Source organism: Cetorhinus maximus, chromosome 16, assembly GCF_964194155.1.
Source record: "Cetorhinus maximus chromosome 16, sCetMax3.hap1.1, whole genome shotgun sequence".
Lineage (NCBI taxonomy): Eukaryota > Metazoa > Chordata > Chondrichthyes > Lamniformes > Cetorhinidae > Cetorhinus > Cetorhinus maximus.
In genome coordinates this window covers 104,710,010-104,726,630 of record NC_135894.1, presented here as the reverse complement: position 1 = coordinate 104,726,630, position 16,621 = coordinate 104,710,010, and the positions used below count along the sequence as shown (strand labels likewise).

The following is a 16,621-nucleotide window of genomic DNA, read 5'->3' as shown; positions in this document are numbered from 1 at the left end:
CTATATCATACCTGTTTACATCTATTTGCGCGGTTAATTCATCCACTTTATTGCGAATGCTCCTTGCATTCAGGCACAAAGCTTTAAGGCTTGTCTTTTTAACATTACTTGTCCCATTCCCACTATTTTTCACTGAGGCCCTGTTTGATTCTTGCCCTTGATTTCTCTGCCTATCAGTTTTCTTATTCCCCTTTCTGTCTTTTGTTCTTGTCCTTGATTCCACCTCCTCTGACTCCTTGCATAGGTTCCCATCCCCCTGCCATTTTAGTTTAAACCCTCCCCAACCACTCTAGCAAATATTCCCCCTGGGACATCAGTCCCGGTCCTGCCCAGGTGTAACCCGTCCAGTTTGTACTGGTCCCACCTCCCGCAGAACCGGTCCCAATGCCCCAGGAATCTGGAACCCTCCCCTTCACACCATCTCTTCAGCCACGTATTCATCCGATATATCCTGCTATTTCTACTCTGACTAGCATGTGGCACTGGTAGTAATCCTATGATCACTACCTTTGAGGTCCTACTTTTCAACTTACTTCCTAGTTCCCTATATTCTGCTTTTAGGACCTCATCCCTTTTTTTACCTATGTCGTTTGTACCAATGTGGACCACGACCACTGGCTGTTCACCCTCCCCCTTCAGAATATCCTGTAGCCGGTCTGAGACATCCTTGACCCTAGCACCAGGGAGGCAACATACCATCCTGGAGTCTTGTTTGCAGCCACAGAAATGCCTATCTATTCCCCTTACTATTGAATCCCCTATCACTATGGCATTCCCACATTTTTTACTCCTCCCCTGTGCAGCAGAGCCAACCGCGGTACAACAAATTTGGCTGTTGCTGCTTTCCCCTGAGAGGCCATTCCCCCCAACAGTATCCAAAGTGGTATATCTGTTTTGCAGGGGAATAGCCACAGGAGATTCCTGCACTCCCTGCCTCGTCTTCTTGCTCTACCTGGTGGTCACCCATTCCCTTCCTGCCTGTGGACTCTTAGCCTGCGGTGTGACCACCTCTCTATACGTGCTATCCATGATACTCTCTGCCTCGTGGATACTCCACAGTGTCCCCAGCCGCCCCTCCAGCTCTGAAACCTGGGCTTCCAGGAGCTGCAGCTGGAGACACTTCCCGCACACATGCTGGCCCCGGGCACTGGAAATGTTCCCGGCTTCCCACAGAGAGCAGGAGGAGCACACCATGGCTTTGAGCTCTCCTGCCATGACTTACCCCTTTAAATTAAATTAAACCTTTTAGAAGATACTTAATGTCAAATAATATCAACTACTCTAGGGCCCTTCTTCCCTGCTCCTCGTTGTTGCAGATTTTTGCCCTTACAAATGATGAACCACAAAATAAGACCTTAAAAACTATAAGTGATAAAAGTAGTAAATACTTACCCAACCGTACTCACGGTACTCAAAGGATCACCTTGTTCCCTCCTCACCGAATCCCCTCAGTCACTTCCACTCTCCCAGCTCCTTTTCAACTCCCAACTCCTCTTCAACTCCCAACTCCTCTCACGCTTCTTTTCAACTCTCTGCAGAACTCTTCATTCACACCGTGAGTACTCTGTCCAAAGGCAGCTCCTCTGCTCGTTCTCTGTGGATGCTCATCCCAAACTATTTTCCTGGCAGTTTTTTAATCAGTGGTGGTTTGCCATTGCCTTCCACTCTTAGCGGCAGGCTGAGGAGACTGATACCTCAGCTGGAATGGAATTAAACCTGCACTGCTGGCCTTCATCTGAAACAAATATTAGCTGTTTTTAATTATGATGATTGTTTCTGTCTCTCCCACCCTGTCAGGCAGTGAGTTCCATCGGCCTTTCAGTGAAAACATTTCTCAACTCCCCTCGAATCCTTCTACCAGTTACTTTCAATCTCTGTCTCCTGGTTACTGACCTCTCTACTAAGGAAAATAAGTCCTTCCTATCCACTCTATCCCGGCCCCTCATTATTTTAAGCTCCTCAATTAAATCTCCTCTCAGTCTCCTCTTTTCCAGAAGCAACCCAGCCTATCCACTCTTTCCTCTTAGCTGCAATTTTCCAGTCCAGGCAACACCCTGGTAAATCTCCTCTGTCCCCCTGTTCAGTGGGTTGACATCCTGCCTGGAATGCAGTGATTAGAACTGTACTCAGTCCTCTAGTTGTGGTCTGAGCGGTGTTTTATACAGTTCTACCATAACCTCGCTGCTCTTATAGGGCCTCGGCCGATCAAGGAAAGTATCACATAAATTTACCTTTACCTGCGATGTAGGGAATGTGTTGGACCAACTCCATGCAAAGGTTGTTCATGATGCCCATACACCAGGGAAAGATTAAACATTAACACAGAGTGTAATAACAGTGATAGCTAACACAGGACACATTCATTTAACACTCTGTCATTTAAACTTTTTGTACATCATTCCAAAGTTACATTCCAGCTGCATATTAGATGCAATTGCATCAAGAATTAAACACAAAACCAGTCCGGTAATACAGTGAAGATCCATTTGATGGATTGTGGCTGTTAAACTTTCTCCGGGAGCACTGGATCTTCACACTGCGCTCTCCGGGAGCACTGGATCTTCGCGCTGCGCTCTCCGGGAGCACTGGATCTTCGCGCTGCGCTCTCCGGGAGCACTGGATCTTCGCGCTGCGCTCTCCGGGAGCACTGGATCTTCGCGCTGCTCTCTCCGGGAGCACTGGATCTTCGCGCTGCGCTCCCCGGGAGCACTGGATCTTCACGCTGCTCTCTCCGGGAGCACTGGATCTTCGCGCTGCTCTCTCCGGGAGCACTGGATCTTCACGCTGCGCTCTCCGGGAGCACTGGATCTTCACGCTGCGCTCTCCGGGAGCACTGGATCTTCACGCTGCGCTCTCCGGGAGCACTGGATCTTCACGCTGCGCTCTCCGGGAGCACTGGATCTTCACGCTGCGCTCTCCAGGAGCACTGGATCTTCACCCTGCTCTCTCCGGGAGCACTGGATCTTCACCCTGCTCTCTCCGGGAGCACTGGATCTTCACGCTGCTCTCCAGGAGCACTGGATCTTCACGCTGCTCTCTCCGGGAGCACTGGATCTTCACGCTGCGCTCTCCGGGAGCACTGGATCTTCATGCTGCTCTCTCCGGGAGCACTGGATCTTCACGCTGCGCTCTCCGGGAGCACTGGATCTTCACGCTGCTCTCTCCGGGAGCACTGGATCTTCACGCTGCTCTCTCTGGGAGCACTGGATCTTCACGCTGCTCTCTCCGGGAGCACTGGATCTTCACGCTGCTCTCCGGGAGCACTGGATCTTCACGCTGCTCTCTCCGGGAGCACTGGATCTTCACGCTGCGCTCTCCGGGAGCACTGGATCTTCACGCTGCTCTCTCCGGGAGCACTGGATCTTCATGCTGCTCTCTCCGGGAGCACTGGATCTACACGCTGCTCTCTCTAAAGCGGGGAACAGACTGAGAATCCTTGTTGGAAATGTTTACAATAAGATAGGGTCTGGGTCACCTGCTGACTGATAATGACCCAGTACAATCTGTATCACGAGATAACAAACATCTCTACGGAACGCCTGATAAATGTGAACAGTGTTAATATTACTGCTCCAGCATCAGCCAAGTACAAAGCTGTGGGAGTAGAGCTAAAATATTGTAAAACAGGAAATTTCTTTCATAAAATTGTATAATTCTTGTTTTGCTGGGATGTGTTGGTTCAGTGCCTGTTCTAAGCCAGTATATTAATCAAATTTGATTTTAAGTGTTGCACAATAGCAGACAGAGTCACTGCTTTTCCAATGGAGTTCAGTTCAGCCCCAAGGTTGGCGTTGGGACATTCTGAGACGTGTATCGCAAATACCTGCCCTTCCTTGTTGGCCACTGGTAGACACATATTACTCGGGGATTGGGATATCAGGTAAGTGATTATATCAGTCTCACTGGGGCTTGTAAATCTCATCTTGGTGAATTGGGGAATACATTTTGATTTTACATCAATACGCCCACACCCCCCATGGGGGTTACTGTGAGCACACTGCAGAATCTTTTCCAACATAAACCCATGCCAGTGATGTGGGATTACTGAACAGGTAGAAATCTCATCTATCTGGTTCACAATATAAGCTACCCCATAAGAGGGGGCTTCAATGGACTGATTATACAATCAGGTACTTTATTCGACTAGGCACTTTACAGCCTTCTGGACTTAATATTGAGTTCAACAACTTCAGATCATGAACTTTCTCCTCCATCCCCTTTTTATCCCCTTTTTTCTAATAATTATTATATATATTTTTATACATTTTTTTCTTTTCCCACCTACTTCTATTATTTTTAAATTTATTTCCATCCATTGTTTTATCTCCACCTTTTATCCCATTTTGATCCCTTCTCCCTACCCCACCCCCACTAGGACTATCTGTACCTTGCTCGTCCTGCTTTCTACCCTTAATGTCACCATTAGCACATCCTTTAGATAATATCATCACCGTCAACACCCCTTTGTCCTTTTGTCTATGACATCTTTGGCAATCTCTTCTTTGCCTCCACCTATCACTGGCCCTCTATCCAGTTCCACCTGTCCCACCCCCGCCTCAACCAGCTTATATTTCACCACATTTCTATTTCTCTTTAGTTCTGATGAAGAGTCATACGGACTCGAAATGTTAACTCTGTCTTCCTCCCCACAGATGCTATCAGACCTGCTGAGTTTTTCCAGCAATTTTTGTTTTTGGCTGATTATCCAAGCTGGGAGCGATTGCCTTCTCCAGCACATTCAGTTTTACTAAAGTATGGCCATATTCAAGAGAGGCAAATCTTATTTGGAAATAATTTCCTGAACTTTCATTGGCTGTGAGATATTATCTATAATTGGGGTTTTGTTCTGTTGCCCGAAATTCGAATTTGACAGATAATGGCCAAAATTTCATGAAACCCCCAAGACCATAACTGGAAAGAACACAGTGGCTGTGTGACACTAAGCAGCTCTCCACACAATTCCCATGGGAATAAAGACCTCCCACAGCGATTCCCAACATTGCACAAGTCTTGCTCTCTCAGTGGACGGTAAGTATTTTCAGCTGCACACTGATAGCGATGCAACATATTCAATAAAATTCATCATTAATGGTCAAACATAAGCGAGAAACATCAATCCTACCAAACCCAGCACAAACTAATATTTGAACAAAGCTTTCTGTCATTTTCTTCAAGATTTAGGCGTTTCATCTCTGAAGAGAGACTTTGCATTTCATCCATAATATTGTTGAATGAGCAGAGGAAGGTGCTGATAACTTGTAATCTAGGGAGCAAGGGACAGAGCAGGTGTAAGAGGCAAGGACAATAACTTCAAAAGTCAAATAATAAGGAGCAATTTATAAAGAAAGACTTGCATTTCTGTAGCACCTTTCATGATCACTGGGTGTGTCTCAGTATTTTCCAGCCAATGGAGTTTTGTTTTGAAGTGACGTCACTGTTGTAATGTAGGAAACACAGAAGCCAATTTGCGCACAGCAAGATCCCACACACCAGTGTGATAATGACCAGGTAATCTGTTTTTTGTGATGTTGATAGAGGGGTAAACATTGACCAGGAAGCCAGGGATAACTCCCCTCATCTTCCCCAAAATAGTACCCATGGGATCTTTTACATCCACCCAAACAGGCTGATGGGCCTTGGTTTAATGGCTCATCTGAAAGTTGGTGCCTCTGACAGTGCAGCACTCCCTCAGATTACATAAATTAGACTTGTATTCCCTGGAATATGAATGGATTAAGGGTGATTTGATTGAGGTTTTTATGATATTGAAAGGAATTTTCTTATTCATTCATGGGATGTGAGTGTCACTGGCTGGACCAGCATTTATTGCCCATCCCTAATTGCCCTTGAGAAGGTGGTGGTGAGCTGCCTTCTTGAACCGCCAATAACATTTCACCCCTTGTTAATCAAGAATCTATCTACCCCTGCCATAAAAATATTCAAAGATTCTGCTTCCACCGCCTGTTGAGGAAGAGAATTCCAAAGACACTCAACCTTCAGAAAAGATTTTGCCTCATCTCTGTCTTTAATGAGCAACCCCTTATTTTTAAATAGTGGCCCCTAGTTTTAGATTCTCCCCCAAGAGGAAACATCCTCTCCACGTCCACCCTGTCAAGACCCCTCAGGGTTTTATATGTTTCAATCAAGTCTCCTCTTACTCTTCTAAACTCCAGTGGATACAAGCCTAACCTGTCCAGCCCTTCCTCATAAGACAACTTACCCATTCCAGGTATTAGTCTAGTAAACCTTCTCTGCACTGCTTCTAACATATTTACATCTTTCTTTAAATAAGGAGACCTGTACAGTACACAGTATTCCAGATGTGGTCTCACCAATGCCCTGGACAACTGAAGCATAACCTCCCTACTTTTGTAATCAATTCCCCTCACAATAAATGATGACATTCTATGAGCTTTCCCAATTATTTTCTGTACCTGCATACTAATCTTTTTGTGATTCATGCACTGGGACACCCAGATCCCTCTGAATCCCAGAGCTCTGCAATCTCTCACCATTTACATAATAAGCTTCTTTTTTATTCTTCCTGCCAAAATGGACAATTTCACATTTGCCCACATTATACTCCATTTGCCAGATCTTTGCCCGCTCACTTAACCTGTCCTGTTTATGTCACTTTGTAGCCTCCTTATGTCCTCTTCACAATTTACTTTCCTACCTATCTTTGTATTGTCAGAAAATTTAGCAACCATTCCTTCAGTCCCTTCATCCAAGTCATTTATATAAATTGTAAAGAAGTTGAGGCCCCAGAACTGATCCCTGTGGTACACCACTCATCACATCCTGCCAACCAGAAAAAGACCCATTTATGCCAACTCTCTGCTTCCTGTTAGCTAGCCAATCTTCTATCCATGTCAATATGTTACCCCCTACACCATGAGCTTTTATTTTCCGCAATAACTTTTGATGTGGCACTTTATCAAATGCCTTCTGGAAATCTAAGTACAGCACATCCACCGGTTCCCCTTTATCCACAGTGCATGTGACTCCTCCAAAGAACTCCAATAAACTAGTTAAAGATGATTTCCCTTTCACATAACCATGTTGACTCTGCCTGATTGTCTTGGATTTTTCTAAGCACCCTGCTATAACATCTTAAATAATAGCTTCTAACATTTTCCCTGCAACAGATGTTAGACTAACTGGCCTATAGTTTCCTGCTTTCTGTCTCCCTCCCTTTTTGAACAAAGGAGTTACATTTGCTATTTTCCAATCTAATGGCACCTTCCCCAAATCTAGGGAACTTTGGAAAATTAAAACCAATGCATCAGCTATCTCACCAGCCATTTCTTTCAAGACTTTAGGATGATGTCCACCCGGACCTGGGGATTTGTCAGCCTGCAGCCTCAACAATTTGCTCAATACCACTTCCCTGGTGATTGTAATTTTCCCGAGTTCCTCCCTCCCTTCCATTTCCTGATTTACAGCTATTTCCGGAATGTTACTTGTGTCCTTTATAGTGAAGAGTGAAGCAAAATACTTCCTCAATTCATCCACCATCTCCCTACTTTCCACTCTCAATTCCCCAGATATACTCTCAATAGGACCAAAGCTCACTTTGTTAACTTTTTTCTTATTTAAATATCTATAGAAACTTTTACTATCCATCTTTAATTTTTCCCTCCTTATTAATCTTTTTGTCATTCTTTGCTGTTCTTTATATTCTTTACAATCTTCTGACCTGCCACTTGTCTTTGGGTAATTATATGCTTTTTCTTTAAGTTTGATACTGTCTTTAACTTTTTTAGTTGACCACGGATGGTGGGCCCTCACCTTGGGATTTTTCTTTCTCATTGGAATATATATATATATTCTGTGTGTTCTGAAATATCCCTTTCAATGTCTCCCACTGAACTTTTATTATATATCCCTTAACCTGGTTTGCCAGTTCACTTTAGATAGCTCATGCCCTCATAATTGCCCTTATTTAAGTTTAAAATATTAGTCTTGGATTCTTTCGTTTCTCCCTCAAAATGAATATAAAATTCAAACATATTATGATCGTTGCTACCTGGGGGGCCTTCAATAGGAGGTTATCGATTAATCCCATCTCGTTGCACATTACCAGGTCTAGTATAGGCTGCTCTCTGGTTGGCTCCAGAGCGTGCTGTTCTGAGAAACTATCCGGAAAACATTCTATGAATTCCTCATCTAGGCTACCTTTGCCCATCTAATTTTTCCAGTCTATATGTAGATTAAAATCCCCCATGATTATTGCTGTTAACTTTCTGACAACCTCCCATAGATCTCTTCTTTCTCCTCTGTCCTACTGTTACAATTAGGGGGCCTGTACACCACTCCCCCAAGTGACTTCTTGCCTTTATCATTCCTCATTTCAACACAAACTGCTTCTACATCCTGGTTTCCTGAACTTAGGACATCCCTCTCTAATATGCCAATCCCATCATTAATTATCAGAGCCAGCTCTCCATCTTTTCTAACTTCCCGTCCTTCCTAAATGTCACATACATTTCAATATTTGGTCCCAATCTATGTCATCCTGTAACCGTGTCTCTGTAATGGCTATCAGATTGTACTTATTTATTTCTATTTGCGCTATCAGTTCATCTGTTTTGTTTTGAATGCTACATGCGTTTAGATAGAGCCTTTAGTTTTGTCCTTTTATTATTTTTGTAGCGTCTAGCCTTATCTGCTGATTTACTCCTGGATTTGTACCCTCTATTCAATCCTGTCACGTTCTGTTTATCATTTCCCACATTAATAGTTTTCTCTCTTGCCTTGTCTCTACTCTTTGGTTTACCACATCTTTCCAAATTTGATTCCTTGACCCTGCTATTTAGTTTAAAGCCCTCTCTACTTCCCCAGTTTGGCGGCTTGCGAGGACACCAGCCCCAGCACGGTTCAGGTATGGATCATCCCAACCGTACAGATCCCATTTTCCCCAATACTGGTGCCAGTGCCCCACAAACCAGAACCTTCTCCCACACCAGTCTTTGAGCCACACATTCATCTCTCTAATCTTACTTGTCCTATCCCAATGTGCACGTGGCTCAGGTAATAATCCAGAAATTCTTACCTTTGAGGCTCTGCTTCTTAATTTGGTGCCTAGCGCCTCACACTGACAGCCTCCTTCCTCATCCTGCCTGTGTCATTGGTACCTACATGGACCATGACCACTGGATCCTCCCCGTCCCACTGCAAGTTCCTCTCCAGCCCTGAGCAGATGCCCCAAACCCTGACACCGGGCAGGCAACACAGCCTTCTGGACTCTTGCTCTTTGATCCAGAGAACAGTGTCAATCCCCCTTACAATCCTGTCCCCTAATCTCACTACATTCCTTTTTACTCCCCCCCACCCCCACTTGGAGGCTTCCTGTCCCACGGGGCCATGGTCAGTTAGCTCATCCACCCTGCAGCCCCACTCTCATCCAGACAAACTGAGACCCTCAAACCTGTTGGACAATTGCACAGACACAGGCTCACACTCCTGTCCTCTGGATCCCCTTACCTGCCTCACTCACAGTCACACTCTCATGTCCCTGGCCACTGAACAAATCAGAAGACCCTATCCTAATGGTGTGACTGCCTCCTGGTACAAAGCATCCAGGTAACTTTCTCCCTCCCTGATGTGTCACAGTGTCTGCAGCTCAGCCTCCAGCTCAATGACTCTGAGCTGAAGTTCCTCGAGCCACAAACACTTACTGCAGACGTGTTCGCCCTGGATCACAATGTTATCCAGGAGCTCCCACATGCTGCAGCCTGGACACATCACCTGTCCTGCCATCCTTAATGTGTTTTAAATAGTTACTTAATTATATTATTCACTTATTTACGTTGCTTTCTTATATATTTTATTAACTTTACCAAACTGTGCACTATTTTAAACCTTAGGGATAGAATGGAACTTACCAGATACTCACCACAGCTCGCTCCTTTCCCTGTCGTAGAGCAAGAACCAATTTCTATGGGATGAGAAAGATAGAAATGTAATGATGGAACTGTATAAAATGCTGGTTAGGCCAGAGCTGGAATTTTGTATACAGTTCTGGTCACCACATTACAGGAAGGACATAATTACTCTGGTGAGAGTATAGAGGAGATTTACAAAAATGTTGCCAGGGCTTGAAAATTGCAGCTATGAGGAGAGATTGGATAGGCTAGGGTTGTTTTGCTGAGAACAGAGGAGGCTGAGGGGGGACCTGATTGAGTGGACAAAATTTGAGGGGCCTGGATAGGGTAGATAGGAAAGACCTGTTTCCCCTAGCGGAGAGGTCAATTATCAGGGGCACAGATTTAAGGTGATTGGTAAAAGGATTGGAGGGGACAGGAGGAAAAACTTACAAACATACGAAATAGGAGCAGACGTAGACCATTCAGCTCCTCAAACCTGCTGTGCCATTCAATAAGATCATGGCTGACCTATTTGTGTTTCGAGTTCCACATTCCCAACTGCTCCCGTTATCCTTTGATTCACTTGCCTACCAATGATTTATCTACCTCTGACTTAAAGTTATTCAATGACCCCGCCTCCACCAAAATTAGAAGAGAGAGCAAGTGAGTCTGGAAGGCATAGAAATTATAGGCCAGTTAAGGCACGAGGGAGTTCGACAAGGTTGGATGGTATTTATTTTAATGCAAGGAGTCCGATGAATAAGGCAGATGTGTTGAGGGCACAAATTAACACATGGAAGTATGATGTCATTGCTGTCACAGAGACATGGTTGGGAGAGAGGCAGGATTGGCAGCTCAATATTCCAGGATATAGGGTCTTCCGGCGAGACAGGGAAGGAGGTAAAAGAGGAGGGGGTATTGGAATATTGATCAAGGAATCAATTACAGCAGTAAGGAGGGATGACATCTTAGAAGGCTCCTCAAATGAAGCCATATAGATAGATCTTAAAAACTAAAAAGGAGCAATCACATTGTTGGGAGTGTACTATAGGCCCCCAAACAGTCAGAGAGAAATAGAAGAGCGGATATGTAGGCAAATTTCAGAGAAGTGTAAAAATAATAGGGTAGTAATAGTGGGGGATTTCAACTTCCCCAACATTAACTGGGTTAGTCATGGTGTGATAGGTTTAGAGGGAGCGGAATTCTTAAAATGCATCCAGGAGAGCTTTTTAAGCCAGTATGTAGAAAGTCCTACAAGAGAGGGGGTGGTCCTGGACTAATTTTCAGGGAATGATGCCGGGCAAGTGGTAGAGGTATCAGTGGGGGGAGCATTTTGTAGATAGTGATCATAACTCCGTTAGATTCAAGGTTGTTATGGAAAAGGACAAGGATGGGCCAGAAATCAGAGTTCTAAATTGGGGGAAGGCTGATTTTAATAAGATCGGATATGATTTGGCCAGAGTGGACTGGGAGCAGCTACTTTTAAGTAAATCTGTGTCAGAACAATGGGACTCATTCAAGGAGGAAATAGGGAGAGTACAGGGCCAACATATTCCAGTAAAGACAAAGGGTGGGACCAGCAAATCCAGGGAACCCTGGATGTCGAGGGGTATACAGGATTGGATAAAGAGAAAAAGGGAGGCTTATGGCAGATACCGAGGGCTCAAAACAGCAGAAGCCCTAGAGGAGTATAGAATGTGTAGGGGGGAACTTAAAAAGGAAATTAGGAGAGCAAAAAGGGGGCATGAAAAAACATTGGCAGGTAAAATAAAGGAAAATCCAAAGTTATTTTACAAATACATTAAGAGTAAGAGGATAACTAGGGAAAGAGTAGGGCCCATTAAGGACCATAGTGGTAATTTGTGTGTGGAGCCAGAAGACATAGGTAGGGTTCTAAATGAATACTTCACATTTTCCCACATTATACTGCATCTGCCAGATTTTTGCCCACTCACTAACTTATGTATATCTGTCTGTAAACTCCTCATGTCCTCTTCACAACACTTTCCTACCTATCTTTGTGTCATCTGCAAATTTAGCCACCATGTCTTCATGCCCCCCATTTAATTCATTGATGTAAATTGTAAAAAGTTGAGGCCCCAGCACAGACCCCTGTGGGACTCCACTAGTTAAATCCTGCCAATCAGAAAAAGACCCTTTTATGCATACTCTCTGCATTCTGCTAGCCAGCCAATATTCTATCCATGCTAATATGTTACCCCCTACACCATGAGCTTTTATTTTCTGCAATAATCTTTGATGTGGCATTTTATCAAATGCCTTCTGGAAATCCAAGTACAGCACGTCTACAGGCTCTCCCTTTATCCAGAGCACATGTTACTCCTTCAAAAAATCTCCAATAAATTGGTTAAACATGATCTCCCTTTCACAAAACCATGCTGACTCTTCCCTATTACTTTCTAAGTGCCCAGCTCTAACCTCCTTACTGATCAATTCTAACATCTTCCCCATGGCAGATGTCAAGCCAAGTGGCCTAGAGTTTCCTGTTTTCTGCCTCCCTCCCTTCTTGAATAGAGGGGTTATATTTGCTACCTTCCAGTCTGCTGGAACCTTTCCAGAATCTAGCAAGTTTTGGAAAATTAACACCAACGCATCTACTGCCTCATCAGCCAGCTCTTTTAAGACCCTAGGATGAAGTCCACCAGGACCAGGAGACTTGTCAGCCCGCAGCTCCATCAGTTTGCTCAGTACCCCTTCCCTAGCGATTGTAGTTTCACCAAGTTCCTCTCTCCCCTCCACCTCCTGATTTACAACCATTACTGGAATGTTTTTAGTATCCTTTATAGTTAAGACAGAAGCAAAATACTTGTTCATTTCATCTGTCATTTCCTTATAATCTACTATTAACTCCCCATTGTCATAACTGCCACTCCATCTTTCTGCAGTTGTGTGCTTTTTCCTTAAGTTTGATGCTTTCCTTACATGCATGGTGGGTCCTCCCCTTAGAATTTTTCTTTATAGTCAGAATATACTTATTCTGAATATTGTGAAATATCCCCTAGCTCAGCTCAGCTTTCATGCCCACACAGTTGCCCTTATTTAAGTTTAAAATACTAGTCTTAGACCCACTCTTCTCCCTTTCAAACTGGATGTAAAATTCAATCATATTGTGGTCACTGTTACCTAGGTGTGCCTTCACATGACACAATACCAAGTGTAATATAACCTGCTCTCTGGTTGGTTCCAGAATGTGCTGCTGTAAGAAACTATCTCGAAAGCATTCTATGAACTCCTCATCCAGGCTACTGCTGCCAGTCTGATTTTTCCAGAGGGTGGTTGGTGGGTGTCTGGAATTCGTTGCCTGGTTTGGTGGTGGAGGCGGGAAACCTCATCTCCTTGAAAAGGCACCTGGAGCAGTATCTGAAGTGCTGTAACCTGCAAGGCTACGGACTGGGTGCTGGAAGGTGGGATGGGGAGCTAGTATTTTCAGCCGGTGCAGGCATATGGGCTGAATGGCCTCTTTCTGTGCCGTAACTTTCCTATGGTTCTGAGAGGGTGACAAGCCTTCAGTTTAACGTCTCTTCCTAAAGACAGTGGCCCTGACAATGCAGCACTCTGTTACACAGGCTCCGGGACCACACATTGTTCTCAGAACATGTCTCTAAAATAATAAAACATCCCAAGGTTCTTCACAGGGAACATGATGAAACAAATTAGGGACAGGCTGGGGCTGGGTTAGGTAGAGTGTTGGGGCAATGGGAGTCTGACAGGCTGAGCTGACTCAGTCCCAGTTTCACCATCACTCCGGAGGCCGGACTCGAACCGACAAACTTCAGACAGAGGGGCCCGGCTGGGGGAGGGGAGGAGAGGGGCGGATGTGCCTGTAACGGATCGGAAGCTGTCGTCTGGAGGGGCGGAAGTGCCTGTAACGGACCGGAAGCTGTCGTCTGGAGGGGCGGAAGTGCCTGTAACGGACTGGAAGTGCTCGGGGGGGAGGCCACGCGGGATCCAGATCCGCGATGAAGTTCGGTTACCGGGTGAGAGGGGAATGGTGGTGAGGGAGGGTTGAGGGTGGTTGAGGTGAGGAGGATGAGGGGGGGTGAGGAGGGTGTGAGGGGGGGGGTGGGGGGGTGAGGAGGGTGTGAGGGGGGGGGGGTGGGGGGGTGAGGGTGGGGAGGGTGAGGGAGGGTGAGGGGGGGTGAGGGTGAGGGGGTTGAGGGTGAGGGTGAGGGGGTGAGGGTGGGGAGGGTGAGGGGGGGTGAGGGTGAGGGGGTTGAGGGTGAGGGTGGGGGGGGTGAGGGGGGTGAGGGTGGGGGGGGTGAGGGGGGGTTGAGGGTGAGGGGGGTGAGGGTGAGGGGGTGAGGGTGTGGAGGGTGAGGGGGGTGAGGGTGAGGGGGGTGAGGGTGAGGGGGGTGAGGGTGAGGGGGGTGAGGGTGAGGGGGGTGAGGGTGGGGGGGTGAGGGTGGGGGGGGTGAGGGGGGGTTGAGGGTGAGGGGGTTGAGGGTGAGGGGGGTGAGGGGGTTGAGGGTGAGGGGGTGAGGGTGGGGAGGGTGAGGGTTGTGGGAGGCGCTGAACCCCGGGGCCCAACACACAATTGGTTTTAGCAGTGAAGGAGGCCATTCGGCCTGTTGTGCCTGTGCTGCTGTCTCTCTGACAGAGCGGCTCCCTCCCCACGTGTCCCCCCCCCCCCCCCCCCACCCCGGCAAGTGGCAAGTAACATTCGCGCCACACAAGTGTCAGGCAATGACCATCCCCAACCAGAGAGAATCTAACCACCACCCCTTGACATTCAATGGCATTACCATCACTGAATCCCCCACTACCAACATCCTGGGGGTTACCATTGACCAGAAACTGAACTGGACTAGCCATATAAATACTGTGGCTACAAGAGCAAGTCAGAGGCTGGGAATCCTGCAGTGAGTAACTCACCTCCTGACTCCCCAAAGCCTGTCCACCATCTACAAGGCACAAGTCAGGAGTGGGATGGAATACTCCGCACTTGCCTGGATGAGTGCAGCTCTCACAACACTCAAGAAGCTGGACACCATCCAGGACAAAGCAGCCCACTTGATTGGCACCCCATCCACAAACATTCACTCCCTCCACCACTGACACACAGTAGCAGCGTATGTACCATCTACAAGATGCACTGCAGGAACTCACCAAGGCTCCTTCGACAGCACATTCCAAACCCACGACCATTACCATCTAGAAGGACAAGGGCAGCAGACACATGGGAACACCACCACCTGGATGTTCCCCTCCAAGTCACTCACCATCCTACCTTGGAAATATATCGCCGTTCCTTCACTGTCACTGGGTCAAAATCCTGGAACTCCCTCCCTAACAGCACTGTGGGTGTACCTACACTACATGGACTGCAGCGGTTCAGGAAGGCAGCTCACCACCACCTTCTCAAGGGCAACTAGGGATGGGTAATAATGCTGGCCACCATGAATTTAAAAAAAATGTGAAATTGTTCCCAGTACACCGAAGTTTAGTTCATTCATATACATGAAGAAAAGCAGTGGTCCCTGTCCTGAAGCGGGGACCCCCTCTTCTTTTGTCCTCCAATCTGAACAGAACTGTTCACCCACTGTCGGATTCTTGTCACTCTGCTAATTTCGTATCTGAGCTGCTACTGTCCCTTTTTATTCCATGGGCTTCACAAGCCTGTTGTATGGCTTTTTATCAATCTCCTTTTTGAATTCCAAGTACACCACATGACAGCATTCCCATCTATAGCTCTCTCTGTTACCACAACAAAGAACTCCAACTGGTTAGTTATATACACACATCGAACTAGGAGTCAGCCACTTGGCCCTTCCAGCCTGGAACTTAAAGGTTTCAATTAAACCGCCTCTTACTCTTCTAAACTCCAGTGGATACAAGCCTAACCTGTCCAACCTTTCCTCATAAGACAACCTACCCATTCCTGGTGTTAGTCTAGTAAACCTTCTCTGAACTGCTTCTAATGCATTTACATCTTTCTTTAAATAGCTGAGGAGCCAGCACTGATTCCTGTGGCACTCCGCTGGTTCTAGCTTACCAACCCAAAAAGATCCATTTATCCCTACTCTCTGCTTCCCCTTAACCAACCAATCCTTTACCCATCCTAATATGTTACCCCCTATACCATGTAATCTTATTTAGTGTTGGAAACTTTTATGTGGCACCTTATCAAATGCCTTTTGGAAATCTAAGTACAACACGTCTACAGGTTCCCCTTTATCCACCTTGCTTGTTACTTCATCAAAAAAACTAATAAATTAGTTAAACATGATTTCCCTTTTACAAACCCATGTTGACACTGCTTGATCAAATTATGATTTTCTCAGTATCTTGCTATGACCTCCTTAATAAAGGATTCTAGCAATTTCCTTATGACAGATGTTAGGCTACCTGACCTGTAGTTTCTTGCCTTCTGCCTCCCTCTTTTCTTGAATAAAGGTTTTACATTAGCTATTTTCCAATGCACTGGGACCCTTCCAGAATCTAAGGAATTTTGGAAGATTATAACCAATGCATCTACTATCTTTGCGGCCCCTTTTAAGAGCCTAGGATGCAGGCTATCTGGTCCTGGGGACTTGTCAGCCTTTAGGTCTCACCTCCTTTTTCTTAGTGATGGTGATTGCTTTAAGTTTCCCCCCTCCAATTCACCTCTTGATTTTCAAGAATCTTTGGGAAGTTTTCTAAGTCTTCTACAGTGAAGCAACACAAAATACCTGTTCAATGCACCTGCCATTTCCTCAGAGTAGATAATGTGTGGCTGGAGAGATGGTGCAGTC

General features: G+C 45.9%; 1 protein-coding gene across 1 annotated transcript in view; it reads left to right on the top strand.

Moving 5' to 3' along the window:
* The first annotated feature begins 3,488 nt into the window (after window positions 1-3,488).
* Window positions 3,489-16,621, top strand: part of pwp2h (PWP2 small subunit processome component) — a 54,756-nt gene continuing 41,623 nt past the window's right edge. Inside the window, exon 1 of the mRNA XM_078560485.1 lies at window positions 3,489-3,586. Coding sequence (XP_078416611.1) covers window positions 3,489-3,586 — 98 coding nt within the window. The remainder of the gene's footprint in view (window positions 3,587-16,621) is intronic.